The 21176-nt window shown below is 54.9% G+C and overlaps 2 protein-coding genes across 3 annotated transcripts; one reads left to right on the forward strand and one right to left on the reverse strand.

The window, feature by feature from the left end:
- Window positions 1-3189: 3189 nt before the first annotated feature.
- Arl16 (ADP ribosylation factor like GTPase 16) lies at window positions 3190-6181 on the reverse strand. The gene is made up of 6 exons (XM_010618624.3): window positions 5894-6181; window positions 5447-5724; window positions 5267-5325; window positions 4711-4824; window positions 3960-4075; window positions 3190-3789 (listed from the first exon to the last, which is right to left on the reverse strand). Exons 2-6 carry the CDS (start codon window positions 5505-5507, stop codon window positions 3618-3620), a joined length of 522 nt encoding a protein of 173 aa, XP_010616926.1. The 5' UTR covers window positions 5508-5724; window positions 5894-6181; the 3' UTR covers window positions 3190-3617.
- On the forward strand, window positions 5728-19897 carry Hgs (hepatocyte growth factor-regulated tyrosine kinase substrate). Of its 2 annotated transcripts, none has more exons than XM_010618622.3 (22): window positions 5728-5850; window positions 7523-7607; window positions 7922-7997; window positions 8431-8523; window positions 9930-10053; window positions 10823-10875; window positions 11545-11613; window positions 11719-11843; window positions 13449-13527; window positions 13603-13701; window positions 13825-13920; window positions 14486-14524; window positions 14601-14744; window positions 14828-14887; window positions 15220-15433; window positions 15716-15888; window positions 15967-16107; window positions 16451-16625; window positions 18666-18799; window positions 18875-18994; window positions 19079-19165; window positions 19345-19897. In XM_010618622.3, exons 1-22 carry the CDS (start codon window positions 5814-5816, stop codon window positions 19459-19461), a joined length of 2340 nt encoding a protein of 779 aa, XP_010616924.1. In that variant the 5' UTR covers window positions 5728-5813; the 3' UTR covers window positions 19462-19897. The 2 variants fall into 2 exon arrangements, with proteins under 2 accessions (XP_010616924.1, XP_010616925.1); XM_010618623.3 differs by having other exon boundaries at window positions 15223-15433; window positions 19345-19896.
- Window positions 19898-21176: the final 1279 nt, after the last annotated feature.

Raw genomic sequence — 21176 nt, forward strand, 5'->3', positions numbered from 1 at the left:
CATGGGGAACACATGTGAAAGTCCATGGGTCCTCTGCCCTTGAAAACCCTCAAAGGATTCTGAGGAGGCCTGGGTTCTGGTAGCTCTACCAAACATGTTTCCACCTGGGGCAGAGTCCCAAATTCATTGACAAAAGCAATCAGTGGCCTCTGCTGCCTCTAAGATCCAGAAGTCCTGCCTCAAGTCTCCCCTCTGCCCAGCTCTGACTTTCTCCTGCTCTGTGGCACAATTTAGGAATCTCAGGAAACAACAGAAGCAGGGGAAGGTTCAATGCTGTATGTGCTGTTTGTCACTATGAAGTGGAGCTTGGAGGAACTGAAGCCCTGGCTCACCTGGGCTTCTCACAGCGGCCATGGAGTAGAAGGGAGCGGCAGTCAGCCTGAGGGTCTCAACTGATGAAAACGCTGAGGGTGGGGCTTTGGGGACAGAGGGCACTTGCAAGTGCTGAGAGGTGCAGACAGTTGAAGCCCTGGTGGAGGAGGAAGCTAAGCAGGGCTGAGGCTAGGTCCTGGAAAGGCCTGTGCAGTGCAGCCCAGCAGTGCCAGCAGTTGCAGGGAACTGGTACTTGGGCTCGTCCCAGCCCTCGAGTTCTGGGGGCAGGGCCCAAGATCTGTAGGAGGTCTTGGTGGACTTTCCAGTCTGAGTCCCAATGAGCTAAAGAAGGACTCTGGATAGAAGGATCTCCCAGAAGGTCTGGGTCTAAAAGGAACCCCAGCATCACTCAATTCTGAACAAAATATTTATGTGGTTATTTTTGCAGGGAATGGGAGACCAGCACCTTCATCAGTTTCTTAGGTGGACCACGATCCCAAAATGACTAAGAGCAACAGACTTTGCTGGGCCCAGTGGTACATACCTGTAATCCCAGCTACTCAGGAGGCTGAGGCAGGAGGATAACAAGTTCCAGGTCAGCCTGGGAAACTTAGGCCTTATCTCAAGGAAAGGGGGACACTGGGGATGTCGCTCAGTGATCCCTGGGTTCAGTCCCCTATACTGCAGACAACTTACAGCCTGAAACAGTCCACCTCAGCAGGCTCCCTTCCTAGCTGGCAATGCCTCCCAAGTAGCCAGTAGTTCCTGCTGTGGCTCACCAAGAGTCCAGAAAAACACAATCTCAATGTTACGGGAGTTGCTATAGCCCTGGAGAGAGGAGGCTCTGCCAGCCTAAAACTGGTTGCCAGCCAGAAGAAGCACAGGATCCTGAAACAAAGGCTGCCTCTTCCTGAGGCTCCAGAAACCTGTTCTTGGATTCAGGGTCACTGTCCTATCCATAGACTTCTCCAGACTGTACCACTGGTGGTGACCCAAGCACCGAGCATGGGGTGGCCAGAGTTCCACTGCCCTTGACCCAGGGTAGATTGGTTGTCCCTCTGTGCTAAACAATCAGGTGCCCAAGCACCTGGGCTCAGGGGCCCATTCAGAGTTTGGCAGCACTCCCAGCACCAGCCTGTTTCTGAATGCTGCTGTGAAATACACCACGTTAGGCCAAAGGGTAAGCTTGAGTGTGGGAGTTGAGAGTCTGACCAGGCTGAAGTGGGCTCAAGCACTGCATGGGGGGTGGGGGCACATAATTAGTGCTAACCCTATGTCTGGGACCTTTACACACTCAGCTGAAGAATCGGACAGATTCCATTCTGCTGAAAAGATTTTTCCAAGACTTGGCAATTTTAATCAGGCTTTGCTGAAGTCCTCTGAAATCAGGGTCCCTGAACCAATATTTTAGATCACATGCCAATCACTTGTGCTGCAATAATAAATACCTGAAGCAGAAAAGATTGAGTTCACCATTTTGGAGATTCAAGGGCAAGATGCTGGCATCAGCTCAGCTCTGCTGAGGCCCTCTTGAGGGAGCCACATTTTGGCAGGTGGCAATGCAAGATTGCACAAGAACAAGTGGCCACCCCTTAGCCACTTGGGGGCTAAAACACACACATTGTTTGGAATCTCCTACAAGGATCTACTATCAGGGATCACAGTATGAAACCCAGAGGTATGGCACTTGTCATTCGTACGTTGAGCTGAAGACTAGGAAGGTCTCAGAAACAAGGTTTCAGCTGGGCGTGGAGGCTGAGACAGGAGGATCACTGCAAGTTTGAGGCCATCTTGGGCTACAGAGTGAGTTCAAGGCCAGCCTAACTATATAGGGAAAACCTGTCTCAAAAAAACAGAAATAGGGCTGGGGATTTGGCTCAGTGGTTCCACCGCCTACCTTGCAAGTGCAAGATCCCAAGTTCAATCTCCAGTACCAAAAGCAAGCAAGAAAAGTCTCCCTGACCTTCTCATGTCCTCATCCCGGCCCTGCATCCCATCTTCCATCCCATTTCAAAGTGAGTCACAGAAACCAGAATTCTTATCCAAGGCAGGTCATAGATGCAAAGCCCTTGCCCCCAAAACAAGTCACAAAATTAAGAAGTCAGTCTCTTCCTTCTCCCTTGAAGACCTTTATTTTAGATGGATCCCACCCATATACTAGAGAAAAAAGTGCTAGAGACCAAGGACTTTCGCCCTCTTCATCTATTAGCTTTAGATAACACTCTACAGGTCACTTGCATTTCCTTTTCTTTTTTTGGGACAGGATCTCGGTATTTAGTTTGGGCTGACCTCAAACTGGCGGTGATCTTCCTAACACAACTTCCCAAGTGCTGGGATTACAAACATGCAACACCACACCTGGCTCTTCCTTTGGATTTTTAGAGACATGGTCTCACTATATAGTTTTTGTTTTTGTGTCTTTTTCTCACTATGTAGTTTAGTTCGGGCTGGCCTCGAACTCACTATGTGGCCCTTGCTGGCTTCAAGCTATCCTTTTGCCTCAGGTTCCCAAGTACTGGGATTATAGGCATGTGCCACCACGCCTGGACCAATGGGCTTTCCACATAATTGTCCATCCTCACTGAAGCAGAGCATTGTAAAAACTGTTATCCCTGGGTTTTCAGATCTTCTTTGATGAAGGCTCTCCTCTCATGTAAAACTTTGATTTAAAAAACCTATTATGGGGCCAGGGATTTTTGGTTCCTCCCCCTACCTCGCAAGCACAAAGTCCTGAGTTCAATCCCTGGTACACACACACACACACAAGCCTATCATGGGGTTGGAGATTTAGCTCAGTGGTGTTGCGCCTGCCTCGAAAGAGCAAGGTCCTTAGTTCGGTCCCCAGTACACCTCCAAAAAACGCCTATTACACTCTTCTTTTGTTAACTTGTCTTTCATCATATAGTATTAGCTGTGATCACACCTTGCTGTCCCTGTAGTACCAATGGGACGGGGATTGAGACAGTCTATAACTTTGGGGTGACATGATTTGTGCAGCACATCCAAGAAAGTATTTCCTGGAAGGAGTCCCAGTAGCTCCATCGCAGGATGACAACAGGACACCCAGCCACCCGCAGGTCTATCCTCTCCCTGCCCCGGGAATAGTCCTTCTTTCAGAGGCCAGGCAGCAGCAGTTTCTGTGTTCTGGGTATCTCAGTTTACCCTCTGATGCAGCTCAGCAAGGAAACCTATCATCTAGAGCTATGTTGGGCTCTTGTGCCCCAATCAGAACAAACCATCAGGAGCCACGCAGTGCCATCCTCTGCCTCCTGGCCACCGCTGAGCCAGCTACATTTCTCCACTTGTCAGCACCTGGTTCTATGCTGGTCTTGGAGCCAGTGCAGTACCCTGGCCAAGCCAGTGCCTTCCCGGGCGCTGATTTCCGCTACAGTGATTTTCTGCTTGGCACAAGCAATGATGTCTGGAAGCCTGAGTAATGACTGAATCTCCTCCGTGGTCATGTAACAGGGTAGGTCACTGTAGTTAAAGAAGTGCCATCAGAGTGGTGGCTGTCACAAACCTGTCCAATCACTGGCTGTATCCCCTCATTTTTAAGCCATACACCTGGCTATACCCCAAAATGCTCCTCCCTGGGATCCCCAACCCCATCCTCCCAGCCACAAGTTCCTTAGCCTACAAATCCGTACATCTTATTGAAGAGAATCAGGACTGACACTTTTGCAAGTTGTTCTGCAGAAAGGACACCCAAGAGCTGCACGCAGGATGCAGAGAGCTGGGTGGGGTTAGAGACATCCATCATGAACTGGGGAAGAAGAAAAACATCTGCAACATCCTGTGATGGAAGAGTCCTGACCAACCTCCTGCCTGGGCATCTTACATCTGGCTCATGAAGAGCACAATGACTTTTGAAGTATTGGGGATCAAACTTAGGGCTTTGAATGCTAGGCAAGCACTCTACCACTGAGCTACACCCCCAGCCCCCACAATGACTTTCAAACAAGGGGCTCTGGTACCACACAACAGCAGGGGAAGTGAGCAGTGTGGGGAAGACCTGGGGCCACTTGTTTGTTTTCACCTACATGGAAGTCTGTATTCTCTTGGCCATCAATTCTCCATCCTAGAACTTGGGGTATGGGCCTTACCAGAATGGGACCAACCACAGAGATGTAGAAATCAAACATAAATATAGGATACACCCAGGGGCCAAAGCCTAAAAGACAGACCACCCTCAGCAAGCCTACCCAGAGCTCTAACAGCTCAAATCATCAGAAATCAGACTGTTGACCATCGGGAAGAAAGTCCAGCCAGGGCCTGTTCCTCGACTAGTACTGTCACCACAGAACGCAAATCCCATTCTATGCACAGCAGGGTCTATGATTTGACAGCCCAGGGATAGAGACTGTTATCCTAAAGGGAGTTCAAAGGCTTATCACCCACCAGAAGCGAATGGCAGTTTCCATAGTAACTAGACCAGATGGGGCCCATGCACCCTCCGAGCTCCCGAATGGTTATCTTTCTTGGAGCCATGATGTCAGTAAGGTTGGTGCCCACCTGTGGGAAAAGGCACGGTATAAAGAGAGTACAAAGCCAGCGTGATCCTGAACTCCGGAGCAGCAGTGCACACACATTTTACTGTGACTTTAACCCTAAAAGACTCGCTCTCCAAGGGCTCAGGCCTGAAGGCAGGATCGACCACCAAGGACAAAGGCAACGCTTCTTGGGAATCTCCGACCCACGCCCACCAGGAGGATCTACAGTGGGAGAGACCGAGAAAGAGGAGGACAGCAGAAAGTGTCTGCGGGACTACGGCCCGGGCTCTGCTCCGTCTAGCGGCAGGACTTCGGGCCTCGGGAGATTCAGTTTTCCGCTCCCGGAGGCAGGCTGTCCAAAACGCACCGACCGGCTGCACTAGGGCTTCCGCAGAGTGGAGCCTGAGGTGCTTTGCAAGCTGCAAAGGTGGCCTTATTTCGACCCGCAAGAGGCGGAAACCTACCGTGTGCCGCGTAGGGGGAGGGTCCCCCAGGTCGCCCTTGCCATCCTGGGAGCACAGCTGTACGGGCAGTCAAGGACCCGAGCGCCGCACAGAACTGAGTTCTCGCGCCGGGAAACCCCCCAGTAACTCCCTTCCCAGCCCAGGGTTCCCTCTCGCACGCCGTGCGACACGGAAGGATATTCTGCAAGCGTTTCACCAGCAGCGTCTTCCCCACACCAGAGGCGCCCAGCAGAAGACACATTCTACCCGCCGCGCCGCCCGGCACCCGTAACTCTGTGTCGCGACAGTCAAGGCCCGCCCTCTCCTCGCTCTTATTGGATAGACCTCGTCTTCAGATCGTTCATTGCTTCTCTGGACTCATCACCTCGGCGCGGCCCAATCAGCACCCAGCATCAGCCGCAGGCGGAAGGTCTCGCCCCCTCACGGCTAAGAGACACCGCAATGTGCGCGTGCGCCTGCTGGCAGGAGAAGGCGGAAGCGGAAGTTGGGGGGCGCGCCAGCTCAGAGCGAGGGATCGCTCGTAGCGTCTGTCCGGTCCGGGGTCACCATGGGGCGAGGCAGCGGCACCTTCGAGCGTCTCCTAGGTAACGCGCCTGCTGAAAGCCAGCAGTCTGTCATTTGACTTACCCTCTGGGAGCGATCCCCGAGCCCACGGGGAACAGTTTGTCCTTTCGACAGCTCCTCTGCTATGGGCCTCCCGGACGCGCGGCACCAACTACGGGCCTCGGGTGTGGCCAGCTCGGCCAGGCGCTGCGCGCGTCGCTGGATGCCAGCGAGGGCGGCGCTGCGAGGGTGGTCGCGGGACCTGGTTTCGTCCCCTTCCGACAGCACCAGACTAGCTGGGTACAAGTCCTGAGTCACGAAGTGGGTGACTCAGATTTGAACCTCACGTGAGACCTCTAACTGAATATTGATCGATGGGTGGAGCTGGTTGTGTCTTGCCTGGATCTTTGGAGCCCGTTGGAGGCTGCTTCCTGGGACCCAGGCCGCCCCATGTGTTCTCTGGCTCTGGAAGTGCCCAGTTGTTTTGGAAGGCCTTTCTTCTCTTTGTTGGAAATGCTTGCTGATCCTGTCTGAGCTTCCTGAAGACTGCACATTATGGGACGAGGAAGTTTGTTGCCTTCGTGAAAATGTGCTTTGTCTGGGGACCGGAGCTAGGTGTTGTTATGGTTTGCCCCACCCTGCCTTATCCTGAAGCAACAATTTTAAGGAGATCTTAGATGTGACACTTTTTTTTTTTTTTGCTCTTGGAACATGTAGGCTGAGTATCTTAGCCTTATGAGGTGACTCAGTACTTTGAGGATGAATCCATAAGCTTTTGGAATTTGGTTGTTTGTATGTTTGAGGAAGGTAATGCAGGCCGCGGTCTGCGGTAGTCCCTCAGTCCGTCTGTTGGATGTGACAGGGATGTGGAGAGAAGATGTACGAGTGGGATGCTCAGAGATCAGTTCTCCCACACACACAAAGTGCCTGTAGAGGACTGGGCTCTGTTAGTTATCTGTCCAAGGCTTGCCTAATGGACAGGACAAAGCATTGCAAAGATAGGAACTCAGGGAAGGCAGGTAACAGTTAAAAAGCCACAGAGCCTAGTGTTTCAGAGTGAATCCTGGCTCTGTGTGTGGCGGGCTGTGACTTCTCACCTCTGCTTGTTTTCTTTATCTGCAGAATAGATGAATATAGTACCTAGTTCATGAGATTCTGCGGGAATTGATGAAGTTAATTCACTGTTTGGAATGGCACCTGTGTGTCACAAGCATGCAACAGACATTTTCTATGATTTCCACTCCATTTGCTGCTGCTCTGGGAAGAATGGCACTTCCACAGCTGTCAGTGTGCATCTGGAGGATTTGCATGCGGTTTGGTTTTTGTTTTTTTTTTTTTTGAGAAAGGGTTTCACTATGCAATTGAGACTGACCTGGAACTCACTATGTAGCCCAGGCTGGTCTGGAACTCACAGTGATCCTCCTGCCTCAGCCTTCCAAGGTGCTGGGACTATAGGCATGCACCACCACGCCCAGCATTAAGATTCTTTTTTTTTTTTTTTTTTTTTTTTTTTTTGGTACTGGGGATCAAACTCGGGTCCTTGCACTTGTGAGGCAGGTGGCAGAACCACTGAGCCAAATCCCCGTCCTTGCCTGCGGTTTTGATTTGGTTCAAATATCTAAAATGAAGGGAGTCTCTTCTCTGTTACTGGGCCGGGGGCAACCTAAACAGTCACAGCAGAACAAGCCTCTGAATGGCATGTCTTTCCTGCAGACAAAGCCACCAGCCAGCTGCTGCTGGAAACCGACTGGGAGTCCATCCTGCAGATCTGCGACCTGATCCGCCAGGGGGACACGCAGTAAGTGAGGAGGACTTGTTCTGCAAAGTGAAGGGGCAGCCTTGCATAGTGCTGGGGTCACTTGTTGCCCTCTGATTTCCAAGCCTTAGCTAACCAGTGAGGCCCTCATGCGGGTAATCAGTTGGTCCACATGCTGGGAATGGCCATATCTGGGAACATGTGGAGAATTTTCTCTCTGCTGTTTGGAGACACCTGGTTATGTTAATATTTGCGTAAGAGGGTTGAAAGGACTAAGATGGTAGGCAGAGTTTCTCATCTTACTTGCTGGGATTTTTTTTCTTTCTCTGCTATTGCTACTGGTCTTCTTCTTTCAGAGCAAAATATGCTGTAAATTCCATCAAGAAGAAAGTCAATGACAAGAATCCACATGTGGCCTTGTATGCCCTGGAGGTAACTAGATTTCCATGCATGTTTTCTGGCCTCCAGCCTCAGGGGTCCCCCGCCCCACCCCAATAGACAGCCTTGCCACCTTCCTGGGCACGTAGCACCTAGGTGGAGTCCCTTCTACCCTGGATTGCAGTTGTGAAGCATGCCACTGAGCTGGGTGACCCAAAGGTGGCAGGGGAGGGAGGGATGGTGTAGCTTTACTGAGTACAGTCCACACGGAAAGCTCTGAGGGTCAGCTCTCACTGCTCTTCTTGGCAATAAGACATACATTAGAGGGAACGTGGTATGTAGGTTGCCACCTGTCTCTGAAGCTGCTGCTTGAGGTTCCCCACCTGCTGGGTGGCCTGAGACGCCTGCTGGAGGCCTGCCTTCTCACTGGGGGGAGGAGGGGCTCTTGCCCTGGCCATTGATTCCCTTCTCTTTCTGGGATCCTCAGGTCATGGAGTCTGTGGTGAAGAACTGTGGACAGACAGTCCACGATGAGGTGGCCAACAAGCAAACCATGGAGGAGCTGAAGGAGCTGCTGAAGGTAGGTGCCCTCCAGAGTCATGAGAAGGTGGCGGCACCGGTAATCACCCCTGCTTTTCCAAGTGTTTATTGGCGTTTTAGAGCATAGCAGTGGGTGTGAAGGGAATGTCGGCACTCCCTGTGCTGCCTGGGCTCAGGCCCAGGGAAAGATAGACCCTTGAGGCCCAATCCAGCAAGGTTAGAGCTTTAACAGGCCCGGCCTGGGTGTTGCGTCTTGGGCTCAAGGGCAGACAGCTACTCTTCTTGGAGGACCCGTGAAGACTTCCAGGAGGCAGGGCTTGGAGCTGAATCTTGAAAGGCAATGGCATTCCTGGTGGGCAGAGCCGGTGTTGCAGCTGCTGGGTGTACAAGCACAAGAGTCCCAGAGAATGTCCCTAGGGATGGGAGGGATTTGAACAGGGGAAGAGTCAGGGCAGACTGCAGTGCAGGAGCCCCTTCAGGGAGGGTGGGTTTCATGCCCTCCCTCAAAAGAGGAATAGTCCTCTAGATCCCTGGTAGATTGTCCCAGAGCCACCTGCAGGGATTGTGATGTGCGCTGTGATGCAGAGCAGGGAGTGGTGTGGCTGTTGCTTGGTGGAAAGTTGTCCCACAAAGGTGAAGCAGCTTTCTATCTGCTAGGACCAGGGCTGGATCGTGGTCACATAGTAGACCTGTGCTGCCCAGAGCCCACTTACCTCAGGGTCCAAGCTGATAGATACCGGGCTCTTCAGAGGTCCTCACTGGAACATTGGCCAGTCTCATGCTGTCCTTATTTGAGCACAATTTCGGTCTATGGCCATACCAACCTGAATATGCCTGATCTCGTCTGATCGGGGAAGCGAAGTGGGGTTGGGGCCTGGTTAATGCTTGGATGAGAGTGCTGCATCCTCTTGGATGGAGGAGCTCCTGCTGCAGGTCCTCTAGACCAGTTTGCCATTGATGGGGACAAGGCTGTCCCCCTCAATGACACTGAGAGGACACTGATGACCGGTTGCGGAGGCCAGCCCAAATCCTTGTTTCCTTGAAGCTGCTTTTGTCCTACCTTGTCCTCAGCATGGGGGCTGGGCTGCCCATGTGAGGGTAAGGGGCCCTTCCAGGCTGTGCAGGCTTCACAGCCACTCTGTCCTCAGCCCTGAGGCAATGCTTTATACTGGGCCTGCCTGGTATAGACTGACCAGAGCCAGGAAAAAAGTGACAGTTGTGGACCTGTGGGAGTCCATGACTGCTCAGGGGTTGTGGGGAAAGGGAAGAGACATACAGTCGGGGGCTCAGGGAAGAGCATAGCCCTGAGTGTCAATGTGTGAGGGTTCATTCATCAGACCCTGGGGACAGGTGGGTGCCTGGCACCCATGTTTCACCCTTCTCATGCTGTGATCTCTGGTACCTCGAGTGTCCTGTGGCCCTCCCCACCTTCTCCCTGTTCTGCAGAGGCAAGTGGAAGTCAACGTCCGAAACAAGATCCTGTACCTGATCCAGGCCTGGGCGCATGCCTTCAGGAATGAGCCCAAGTACAAGGTGGTCCAGGACACCTATCAGATCATGAAGGTGGAGGGTGAGTAGGGGCAGGGGACACAGTCTGGTCTGAGGGAGGGAACTTGGCTATCAGGAGCTGCAGGGCCATTCTGCCAGGCAGTTAGGTCAGTGATACAGGGCAGGGAGGACAGGCTGGACCTCCCTCAGTGACTCACGGCGGGAGCCCAATGGGAGGATGATATTCTGGGAGGCTTAGAGGCCTCACAGTGGGAGCCATGCTCTGCTTCCTGGACATCTCTTGGGTGGGGGTGGATGGTGACAGCAGACAGTATGTGGACAAACGTTCACAGACAAGCACAGTTCAGAGTGACACAGCCCCGGTGGTGGGCAGTGCAAGGAAGGCCTCACGATGAGGTGCTCTGGGCACTAAGACATGAACATGAGGGAAGCAGTTAGGCCCTGATACCCTCTGCAGCGGGCTCTTGGATTCAGATGCCGTGGGACCAGAGCAAGTGGGCTGCTGCAGGTACCTAGAAGTAGCAAATGCCCAGAGGAAAGCTGCATCAGGGCTGGGTGTAGCTGTGGGTGGCAGGAGTCCCTGGTGGGTTTTAGGCCAGGCTATGGTAGCTGAGGTGTGTTTCCTTGGCCTCCTGGGTTCCTCATGGTGGTCCTGGCAAGCTGATGGGTTTGCAGCAAGAGGGACAGTGTGCTCAGGGTGTCTTTGGAGGTATTTGCTCAGGTTGGGGCTCGGCAGACTGCACGGTCTTGGCTGGGGAGGCAGATGTTGGTAGTTAGGATGCAGCTGACCCAGGTGGGACCCAGCAGTGACCACAGCCTCCTCTCTCCAGGACACGTCTTCCCAGAATTCAAGGAGAGTGATGCCATGTTTGCCGCAGAGAGAGTGAGTCTCGGGTGGGCACCAGTGAGGGCTTCTTGAGTCTGGCTGTTGTGAGGAAGCAAGGAGGAAAGCCCTGGGGATCACTTATCTGGCACTGGAGGGTGAGAAGCATTTTGTGAGAGATGAGGATGTCCCTCATTGCTTCAGTGGGAAATGCACCTGTGGCTCTGCAGGTCAAGACAGAGATGTGTTCCCAGGGTCCTTGGGTTGTAGCTGCGGCTTCACAGACAGAGTTCAAACAAATATATATATATATTTTTTTTTTGTAGTGGGGATTGAACTCAGGTCCTTGTGTTTGTGAGGCAGGTGCAGTGCCACTGAGCTAAATCCCCAGCCCTTTGAATAAATTTTTTAGCACTTGTCTAATGTGTGAAGCCCTGGGTTTGATGTCCAGCATCACCTATCCTACACACGTCCTCAGACCTGGAGGAAGTGTCAGGGTCACCCCTTGGACAAGAGGAATCCTCCTGTAGCGGACCTTTCCCCCACCTGAAGCAGCTTAGTCCTGGGCCCTGTGGCTTGGGTCACTGTGGGCAGAGTGGGGCCTGCACAGTCACTCCTGCCATGCTGGGATCTCAGGGTCTCGTTCAAGTCTGTGGGATGTGGGGGATGTTTGCACCTTTAGCTTAGCAGGGGAGGGGGGGTGTGGTCCTGACACCGCTGCTCCCGTAGGCCCCCGACTGGGTGGATGCTGAGGAGTGCCACCGGTGCCGAGTACAGTTCGGGGTGGTGACCCGCAAGGTGAGTGCCCTGCCGCCCTAGGGGGTTGTGGCTCTGCACTCTGGCTGGTGGGCCAGTCAGGCCCCTGTAACCAGGCCTGGCCTGCCTTGCCCACCCCTCTTACAGCACCACTGCCGGGCTTGTGGGCAGATCTTCTGTGGCAAGTGCTCCTCCAAGTACTCCACCATCCCCAAGTTTGGCATCGAGAAGGAGGTGCGCGTGTGCGAACCCTGCTATGAGCAGCTGAACAAGTGAGTGCCTGCCTGGCCACAGCACCCTGGGAACGGGACCTGGAAGGCCCAGGGGACGCTGACCAGCAGGGCAGGAGGCCGGGGGTGCTGTGGCCCAGGGCAATGCGAGAGGACCCCTGCAGACCAGTCACTGATGTTTGACTTTGGCTAACGCTTGGCAATAACACTGATGAAAAGCTGCAAGCGTAATACAAAGAACGCAGGCACATGCGCCCACCATTTGCCCGGTTTCCTCAGTTGTGGGCGTTTTGCCACATTGGTTAGATTGTTCTCTCCTCCCGTGGCACACTGGTGTGTGTACGCATGCGTGTGTCCACACACATTCATGTTCTATTTTAAACTGCAGGTGAGCTAGGGACATTCATTCTCTGAGGCAGTTGCAGCATCGTTATCTTTCCAGACACTGACTGTGGTGGTGCCTGCTTCACTGTAGGGGTCCAGGGTCGTTGTGCCCAGGTACCCGCTTTGTGGTACTGGGGATCAAACTCAGGACCTTGCGGTGGAACCACTGAGCTAAATCCCCGGCCCTGCACACTGCACACTGCTTTTTTTTTTTTTTGAGACTGACCTGGAGCTCACTATGTAGCCCAGGCTGGTTCAAACTCACAGCAATTCTCCTGCCTCAGCCTCCTGAGTGCTGGGATTATAGAAGTGCACCACCATGCCCGACCACAGTGCTTTTTATTGTCACACCTCCCCGGCCCCTAGCCCAGAGTGTGTTCAGCCTGTCATTGGTGATGTAGACACTTGTGTGGTGCAGGCCATTGTTCCGTGTCCCTCCTTTGGGGTCTGTCTGAAGTTAACTTGTACTTAGGTTCTGCATTTTTGAAGGGAACTCCAAAGAGAGGCTGTGACCTGGGGATTCTGCTGTACTGAGGTTGTGTGCTCCCTGGGAAGCTCCTCCTCTTCTGTGATTAGTTGGAGCGGGCAGCAGTTCCACCTGAGGCTGAGCCCCCAAGGTTCCCCTTCTTGGACTCATGACAAAGTGGTTCTGCAGCAGCGCTTTCCTGACTTATTTCCTGTGTGCAGGCCATTTGATTTTGCTTCTCCCTTCTCCAGTGTGTCCCTGCTGTTCAGTACAGTTTTCTTGTAGAAAAGAATTTAAGGCTCATTTTGAATAAGAGGTGTTAGCATGTTTATGTTGAAATTCCAGTAATGCCGTGAGTGTGTGGCCCTCAGGCACCACTTGCAAGATCTGCATCATCTGGATAGAACTCTAGAAAAGTCCTGGCCCAGCCTCAGCATCATAACAGGTTTTGCTGCCCTTTCTAGCACCTTCTGGGGATGAGGCCCACTGTTGTCCCAGGGAGAATATGGGGCAGCATCCACTTGCTTTAGGAAGTTAAGTTGTGCTTAGCTGGCCAGGCAGAGGATTTGAGGCTGTTTCTGGCTTAGGCTGTGACCCATCCATTCCCTGAAGGTGGCTGAGGGCCCCATGTCCTTGTTGCTCCCTGGAGTATAGCCATCAGGCTCCAAGCACCTGTGGCACTGCTGTCATCACTTGATGGGACAGAGGGACGAAGCATGGCGGGTTGGTGGAGAACTTCGTTGGTGCGGGGCAGGCATCAGTGCATGGTCACCTGTTGCCTCCCACTCTGCCTCCAGGAAAGCGGAAGGAAAGGCCACCGCCGCTACTGACCTGCCTCCGGAGTACCTGACGAGCCCCCTGTCACAGCAGTCCCAGGTACCCTCCCCTCTCGCCTGCTGTCCCCTGAGCACCTCTCCCTGGGCCTCTCCTTACGGTGCTTGTCGTCCTCAGCTGCCTCCCAAGAGGGATGAGACGGCTCTGCAGGAGGAGGAAGAGTTGCAGCTGGCCCTGGCCCTGTCACAGTCCGAGGCCGAGGAGAAGGAGAGGCTGGTGAGCAGTGAGGCCTGGGCTCAAGGGGGGACCCTGGGGTTCCTGGAGGTGCTTGGGGGGACAGAGTTGTGTGGAGGCTCCACCCCTCCTCCTGAGCAACACCTCTTCCCTGTTCTGCTTTAGAGACAGAAGTCAACTTACACAGCGCATCCCAAGGCAGAGCCCTCTCCCCTGGCGTCATCGGCTCCCCCCGCCAGCAGCCTGTACTCCTCGCCTGTGGTGAGCGCTCCGCCTGACTGGGTGCCGGCTTTCCTACCCAGGGCTGTCATTGGGGCTGAAGACACCAAGCCCCCTCTGTCAGTTGGAGAAGGTGTGGCCGATTTAGGAAGTCACTGGTGACTGTGTGGCCTCCTTCCTCTTTGGTTGGCAGCAGGGCCTCAGGACTGGGGCGAGTGAGGCCTAGACCACATGTCCTCATCAGAAGAGCCTGGCACTGTGCCGGGAGCCCCTGGGAAACTGGCCAGGTGCTGCCCTCCACAGACCTGGAGTCCAGTGCCTTCCAGCCCTTTCTCAGCCTTTTTAAGCTCTACACTTGATCTTAGCCAAAAGTCTGAAAAGTGATCAGCCTTTTTAAGCTCTTAAGCTCATGCTACTTGAGAAGAAGGGAAGAGCACGCTCAGATGCCCTTCTCATCAGGAGCCTGAGAGCCAAGGGGTTGTGGCATTGGCCAGTGCTGGGCTCTGCTGTCCTTTGGCTCTCTCTGGTCCCTGCCTGAGTGGCTGCTTCTGACCATGTCACTGTTCTCCTCGGCCTGTGACCACTCAGAGCGTCCTTGTCTCCCCAGAACTCATCGGCACCTCTTGCTGAGGACATTGACCCTGAGGTAAGGACCCTGACAGCAGATACTGTCCTCTGACCTCCTGGCCTCCATGAGTGACCCCCGCTCTGTTGCTGTGCAGCTTGCGCGGTACCTCAACCGGAACTACTGGGAGAAGAAACAGGAGGAAGCCCGGAAGAGCCCCACGCCGTCTGCACCCGCGCCCCTGACTGAGGCAGCTGCACAGCCTGGGGAGGGGCACCCGGTGCCCGCCAGCGCAGTGGAGGTGTGGCCCTCTACGCTTGATTCCCTGTGCTAGGGTGGGACTAGGCCAGGCCAGAAGTCCGCTGACCCTCTGCTCTCTGCCAGGCTCCCCTCCCAGAAATGGATACTCAGCCCATAACCTCCTCCGGAACCCCCTTCAGTGAGGTGAGCGGTGTGAGGAAATGCTGGCCGGCTGGGCTGGAGCGAGGGTGGCTAGGCCCCTGCGGCTTATGACAAAATTCGGCTATGTGGGGCTGGGGGCTGGGACCCAGCCCCTCCAGATAGGACTCAGGGCAGCCATTCCTGGGCAGCCCAGACCCACTGAGATGAATCTCACCTCTCCTGGGATTTCTGAGCCTGAACTCAGCCCTCATTTCTTAGCGTGTGAACCGGCATGCCCCAGGCCCTGAGAACAGCAGGCATGAAGTCTGCTCAGGCCTGGCAGACAGGGCAGCCACTGCCCCGGGAGAGCGTTCAGCACCCACTTTGTGTCCCAGCAGCAGTACCAGAACGGGGAGTCGGAGGAAAGCCACGAGCAGTTCCTGAAGGCCCTGCAGAATGCCGTCACCACCTTTGTCAACCGCATGAAGAGCAACCACATGCGGGGCCGCAGCATCACCAATGACTCCGCCGTGCTCTCCCTCTTCCAGTCCATCAACAGCATGCACCCGCAGCTGCTTGAGCTGCTCAACCAGCTGGACGAGCGCAGGCGTGCGTGCACAGAGCCCCAGCTCCTCAGATGGGGGGCTCTGGGAGCACCTTTGGGATCTGTCACAGGAGGCCTGGGTCCCCTTGCCTGGCCCTTAGTGAGGCCACAGGCATCTCCAGAGGGTCTCGGTGGGCGGTAGTCTCCGGTGCCAAGCACAGGTGTGAGCCCTGGGGAGAGGGCTGAGCCTCACTGATTGCCAGAGCCAGCTGACCACATCAGCCCTGCCTTGCCACCCTTCCTGTCTATACTGGAGTGGCCAAGGCTGCCTTGCTCTCTGTCCACAGTGTACTACGAGGGGCTGCAGGACAAGTTGGCACAGATTCGGGATGCCCGAGGGGCACTGAGCGCCCTTCGTGAGGAGCACCGGGAGAAGTTGCGCCGGGCAGCTGAGGAGGCTGAGCGCCAGCGCCAGATCCAGCTGGCTCAGAAGCTGGAGATCATGCGGCAGAAGAAGCAGGTACAGCCCCCGCCCAGCAAGCTAGGCTTGTCTGCGCGGGCCACATGGAGCCACCTGACCATGCCACCTCTGCCACAGGAGTACCTGGAGGTGCAGAGACAGCTGGCCATCCAGCGTCTGCAGGAGCAGGAGAAGGAGAGGCAGATGCGCCTGGAGCAGCAGAAGCAGACTGTCCAGATGCGTGCCCAGATGCCTGCCTTTCCCCTGCCCTATGCCCAGGCACGTGCTGCCCTCCCTCCCCTCCCACTGCCACCTCTTGTCTGTTTTATGTTGGTATTGATGAAACTGATGTGCTCTGCCACAGCTACATCCTGAGCCCCACCTTTGTTTTTTTGAGGTTGGGTCTTGCTGTACTGCTCAGGCTGGCCGTGAACTCACTATGTAGCCCAGGCTGGCCTCAGCCTCGCCCGGGAGGCCCTTTTTGTTTTATTTTGAGGGCAAGTTCTGCTGAATTTAGCCAGCTAGCCTTGTTGCTGTCCCCTGGTGGAGGCTCCAGTGTGACCAGGATAACAAGTGTGTGTGTGTCCCCCTGTCCAGCTCACCTGCCCTCTTCTCTCCCCAGCTCCAGGCCATGCCCGCAGCTGGGGGTGTGCTCTACCAGCCTTCAGGCCCGGCCAGCTTCCCCGCCACCTTCAGTCCAGCAGGCTCAGTGGAGGGCTCCCCTATGCACAGCGTGTACATGAGCCAGCCAGCCCCAGCCGCTGGCCCCTACCCCAGCATGCCTGGCACCACAGCAGGTAACCTCAAGGTGGGGGGCTAGGACCAGCTGAGACAACTTCAGACCACTGCTTTAGTCTTCTGATTTCATCATAGTCTGATTGTCAGAATTACAAAAATGACACAGATGCCAGGTGTGTCGGTGTACGCTTGTCATCCCAGCACTTGGGAGATTGAAGCAGGAGGATATCTTCCAGTCTGAGGCTGGACCAGTTTACAGAGTGACTTCAAGGCCAACCTGAAGTACATAATGTGACCCTTTCTCACAAAGCCAGAAGGGCCAGGGATTTAGCTCAGTGGTACCACACCTGCCTTGCAAATGCAAGGTCCCAAGTTTGAGCTCCAGTACAAAAAAAAAAGAAAAATTTTCCAGATCCCCTATGTGAGCATTTTCTCACACTTGCCGGCTCCATTCTGCCCACATGCACAGTCACTTGCTTTCTCCTGAACCCCTTTGCAGTTCAGGCAGGGGTTGCCCTGTCCCCCAAAATGCCTGTCCTGGTGCACGCTAGGGCAGGAAGGCATGTGGTGGGACCGTCATGCCTGCCCAGGTTCTGCCCTTTATGGCAGGATGCCCCTTAGCACCTGGGCCACTAGGCTGCTCCTACCTGGTGGCTCCTGGGCTGGCAGTCCTCTGCCCTGAAGTTACCACCTGTCCCTGTCAGCTCTGGTATCCTTAGGGAGAGGCTGAGGCTCTGCCAATACTGAAGTTCTTTTCAAATTTTCACCTCACTTTTCATCCAGCTTTAATATTTTCTAATTTTGTTTTTTTAAATAAAAGAGGCCAATTTGGGCTGGGGATTTAGCTCAGTGGTTCCACCGCCTGCTTTGCAAGCACAAGGACCCAAGTTCGATCCCTGGTATCCCCCCACCAAAAGCCAATTTATTTGAAGATGGGGAAGGAGGAAGAGAGAAAAGAAAGCTACTCTGGATAAGTAGGGAGAATTCAAAAGTTAATTGCTCTTAACTTGCTGAATTTTGCCCGAGTTCATTGTTTGTTTGTTTTTTAGACAACGTGTGCCTATGTTGCCCAAGCTGACTTGAACTCTTGGGCTCAAGAGATTCTCTTGCCTCAGCCTCCTGACTGGATGGGACTACATGCACATACCATCATGCCCTGCTATTATCTTTGCTAAATAGTGCCCTTCTAATTCTTCCCCTGGAAGAAGAAGCTTTTCCTTTTTTTGCTTTTGTTATTTATGGGCTGGTGGACTCTTTACTTAAAGGGGCACAGTGCTTGGCTGGTGATGTAGGAGATTTTCGTGTAATCCCTGGTGTGACTCGCGAGCTGCCGGTTGGCTCCTGTGACCTTGGGTCGTCTGTCCTCTGTGAGTCAGCAGGGCTCCTGCTTGGCTTGACCTGGTGCCTGTCATAGCCATGGCGTGGGTTCTGGCTGTGCTCAGGTCTCCCTGATGCTGTCAGCAGGAGAGCTCAGTACATGGCAAGTGTGGTCTGAACACCTTCACAGAGGGTAAAGCAGTGCCTCCGCTGCTGTCCTCAGTCCAAGGTCCTATGTGCTCATTTTTAGCCCAAGCAGAATGTCCCTTCAGGAATGCTGAGCTGGGACCCTGGAACAGTGCCCTGGCCCACCTGTGACTGGGGTCTGTACCCTGTTTGGCCTGAGGGCAGGAGTCCAGATGTAGCTCAGGAGCCTCCGGTCAACTGTCCCAGGCCCCTAGTGTGACCATCAGTCATCTCAACAGTTTGCTTCATGTGTTCTGATTCCATTCCACCTACGGTCCACCTCCCGTCCTTACCAGTTTTATTTTCCATTTTTGTTGTTTTTTTGTTTTTTGAGACAAGGGCTCAGTTGTAGTTGCTACTGACCTGGAATTCACTGTGTAGCCCAGGCTGGTCTCGAACTCAGCAGTCCTCCTGCCTCAGTCTCCCAAGGGCTGGGATTACAGGCGTGTGCCACCACTCCTGGCTTTATTTTCCTTTATGAGAGTGTGAGACATGAGTGAATTTGGTTCCAAAAGTCACAAAAAGGAAAACCTTTGAGAGCAGCGCCTTTCTCCTTCCTCCCACCTGGGGGCTAAACAGGCTTTCTTTTGTGGCAGATCCCAGCTTGGTGAGCGCCTACATGTACCCAGCAGGCGCCCCGGGCACCCAGGCAACCCCCCAGGCCCCTGCCGGGCCCTCCCCCAGCTCTGCCTACTCATCCTACCCCCCCACGCCGGCTCCAGGCTACCAGGTAGGCACCGCTGCCCCCCTGCGTCCTGCCTCGCTCCTCCCCCGCCAGCTCCCCATGTCACCATTTCCTCTGCAGAATGTGGCTTCCCAGGCCCCGCAGAGCCTCCCAGCCATTTCCCAGCCCCCACAGTCCAGCAGCATGGGCTACGTGGGCGGCCAGTCGGTGTCCCTGAGCTACCAGCCCTACAGCATGCAGGTGAGGAGCCCGCTCACCCCGGCCCTCAGGGCGCTCCTGGACACCACAAGGGTCTCGGGGTCAGACTTTCTTTCCTCTCCGCAGAATCTCATGACTACCCTCCCTGGCCAGGACGCATCTCTGCCGGCCCAGCAGACCTACATGACGGGGCAGCAGCCCGTGTACCCCCAGGTGAGCCCCGGGTGGGCTTCTCAGGCCAGTTCCCTTCTCTGCAGACATATCTAGGACATAGACACGAACACGTGTCCACACGCACAGATGGGACAAGTGACAGCATGGGAGCTTGCAGACAGCGGGGTCTCCATCTTGGAAGAGCGGGATGCTGACCCGGGTCCGCTTTCCTCCTGCAGATGGCGCCCTCTGGCGGCCCGCCCCAGCAGCAGCCCCCCGTGGTCCCGCAGCCGCCTGTGCAGGGGCCGCAGGCGCAGGCACAGGGCAGCGAGGCCCAGCTCATCTCATTCGACTGAGGCTGGACTGGGAACGCCTATCCAGAGTAACACTACCCGTCTCCTGAGCCGTCTGTGTCTAACTAGCCTGCCCTCCCCGTTCCTTGTAGTGTCCCCTCTGAGCCAGGAGTGGGCCCTGGCCCCAGCTGTCCTCCTGTGTTCAGCCTGCTGGCTTCTGTCACCGGCTGGCCCCCTGCTTTGGTCCTGATGTGGTCTGTGACTTGTCCCCAGGGCTGGACCTTGGAGAAGGAAGTTGGCAGGGGAGCCTCTTCTCCGGGAATTCTCCAGCCCTCTGTGTTGGGCCTGAGAGGTGGGTCTGCTCTGTCCCCCTGGGAGCTGGCCGCAACCCCTCAGGAGGGACCTCCTGTTTGTCCCTCCACAGTGGGATCTGTAGCTTCTCTGCTTCTCAGCTGGCATCTCTCTGCAGAACAGCGATAATAAAATGTATGTTGAACTGTACGAGTCTTTGGTGGAGCAGCCAGCCTAGCTTTGGGCCACTTGGTGTGGTGTGCAGATCCCCAGCCCAGCGCCTCGAAAGGTGGGCAGTGTCATAGTGCGTTTCTGTTGGCATAAAGATACCAGAGAGGGGCCAGGGATATAGCTCAGTGGTTCCGCCATGTGCCTCGCAAGCGCAAGGTCCCAAATTTGATCCCTAGTACAAAAAAAACAACAACGAAAAAAACACGAGACCTTGTGATTTAAAAGAAAATAAGCCAGGCGTGATGCACGTCTGTAATCCCAGCACTAGGCTGAGGCAGGAGGATTGCTGAGTTCAAGACCAGCCTGGGCTACATAGGTCCAGGTCAGGCTCAACTACATAGTGAGACCCTGTCTCAATAAATTTATAAGTGTATTTCTCAGAGATCTGGAGGTCCAAGGTCAAAGGCACTTGTCTGTTGAAGCCTGTGGAGGCAGGGGCTCTGCAGGCCCCATCGGGTTCAAAGCATGTCTCGAGCACATCGTCAAGTGGGCTTACAGCTGACCCACACAGGTGACCCCTTTATCCCATGAGTGCACCCTAACCACCCAGCCTTCACCTCAGTGACTCACCATGGGGACTAAGTTTTCAGTAGCAGGTAGTTTTCTCCACTCGGAGCTCTGCAGGTCTCTGCCCAGCTGAGCCGGTCCTCTCAAGCAGGTCCCAGTGGACATTCGGGGCACCCCTCACTGCGCAGCCCACTGCCCGCTACCGGCTGGACCCCAGAGCCGGACTCCGGATGTATATGAACCCCACCCCGCCCCTTTATGGTTCGAGATTGGCTCTCGCTAAATCGCTCAAGACTAGGCTCGAATTTGAGATCTTCCTGATTTAACCAATAGAGTAGCTGGGATTAACCACCGCGCCTGGCAATCCCGAGCTTTTGGGGAGTTCCCAGGGGCTCAGGTCTTCCGGTTAGGGAAGGTTAGAAATCGCCGGCGGGTGCCTGAAGCCAGGGAGCTGAGTACTGGGGCGGGCGGTGGGCTCGACCCCGGCGAATTCACGGGGTGACGAAACATCCCCCAGCCAACCCAACCACATTTGCGTGTGCGCCTGCGCGGCGCTCTGGCTTGTGCGTAATCTCGGAAGTCAGGAAAAGCGCAGGGAGCCGGTAGAGAGACGGTTCCCAACTCGTATGCACCTCTGTCTTGACGGCTAGAGCGGCCTTCCCCAGCTCGAATGCCTGGCGGCCTCGCGGCTAGAGCGGCCCACCTAGAACGCCAGCTGGCGGCTAGAGCGTCGCCTCCGCGCGAAGCCG

Source organism: Fukomys damarensis, unplaced genomic scaffold (genome assembly GCF_012274545.1).
Source record: "Fukomys damarensis isolate Sample0158 unplaced genomic scaffold, DMR_v1.0_HiC HiC_scaffold_23, whole genome shotgun sequence".
NCBI classification, from domain to species: domain Eukaryota; kingdom Metazoa; phylum Chordata; class Mammalia; order Rodentia; family Bathyergidae; genus Fukomys; species Fukomys damarensis.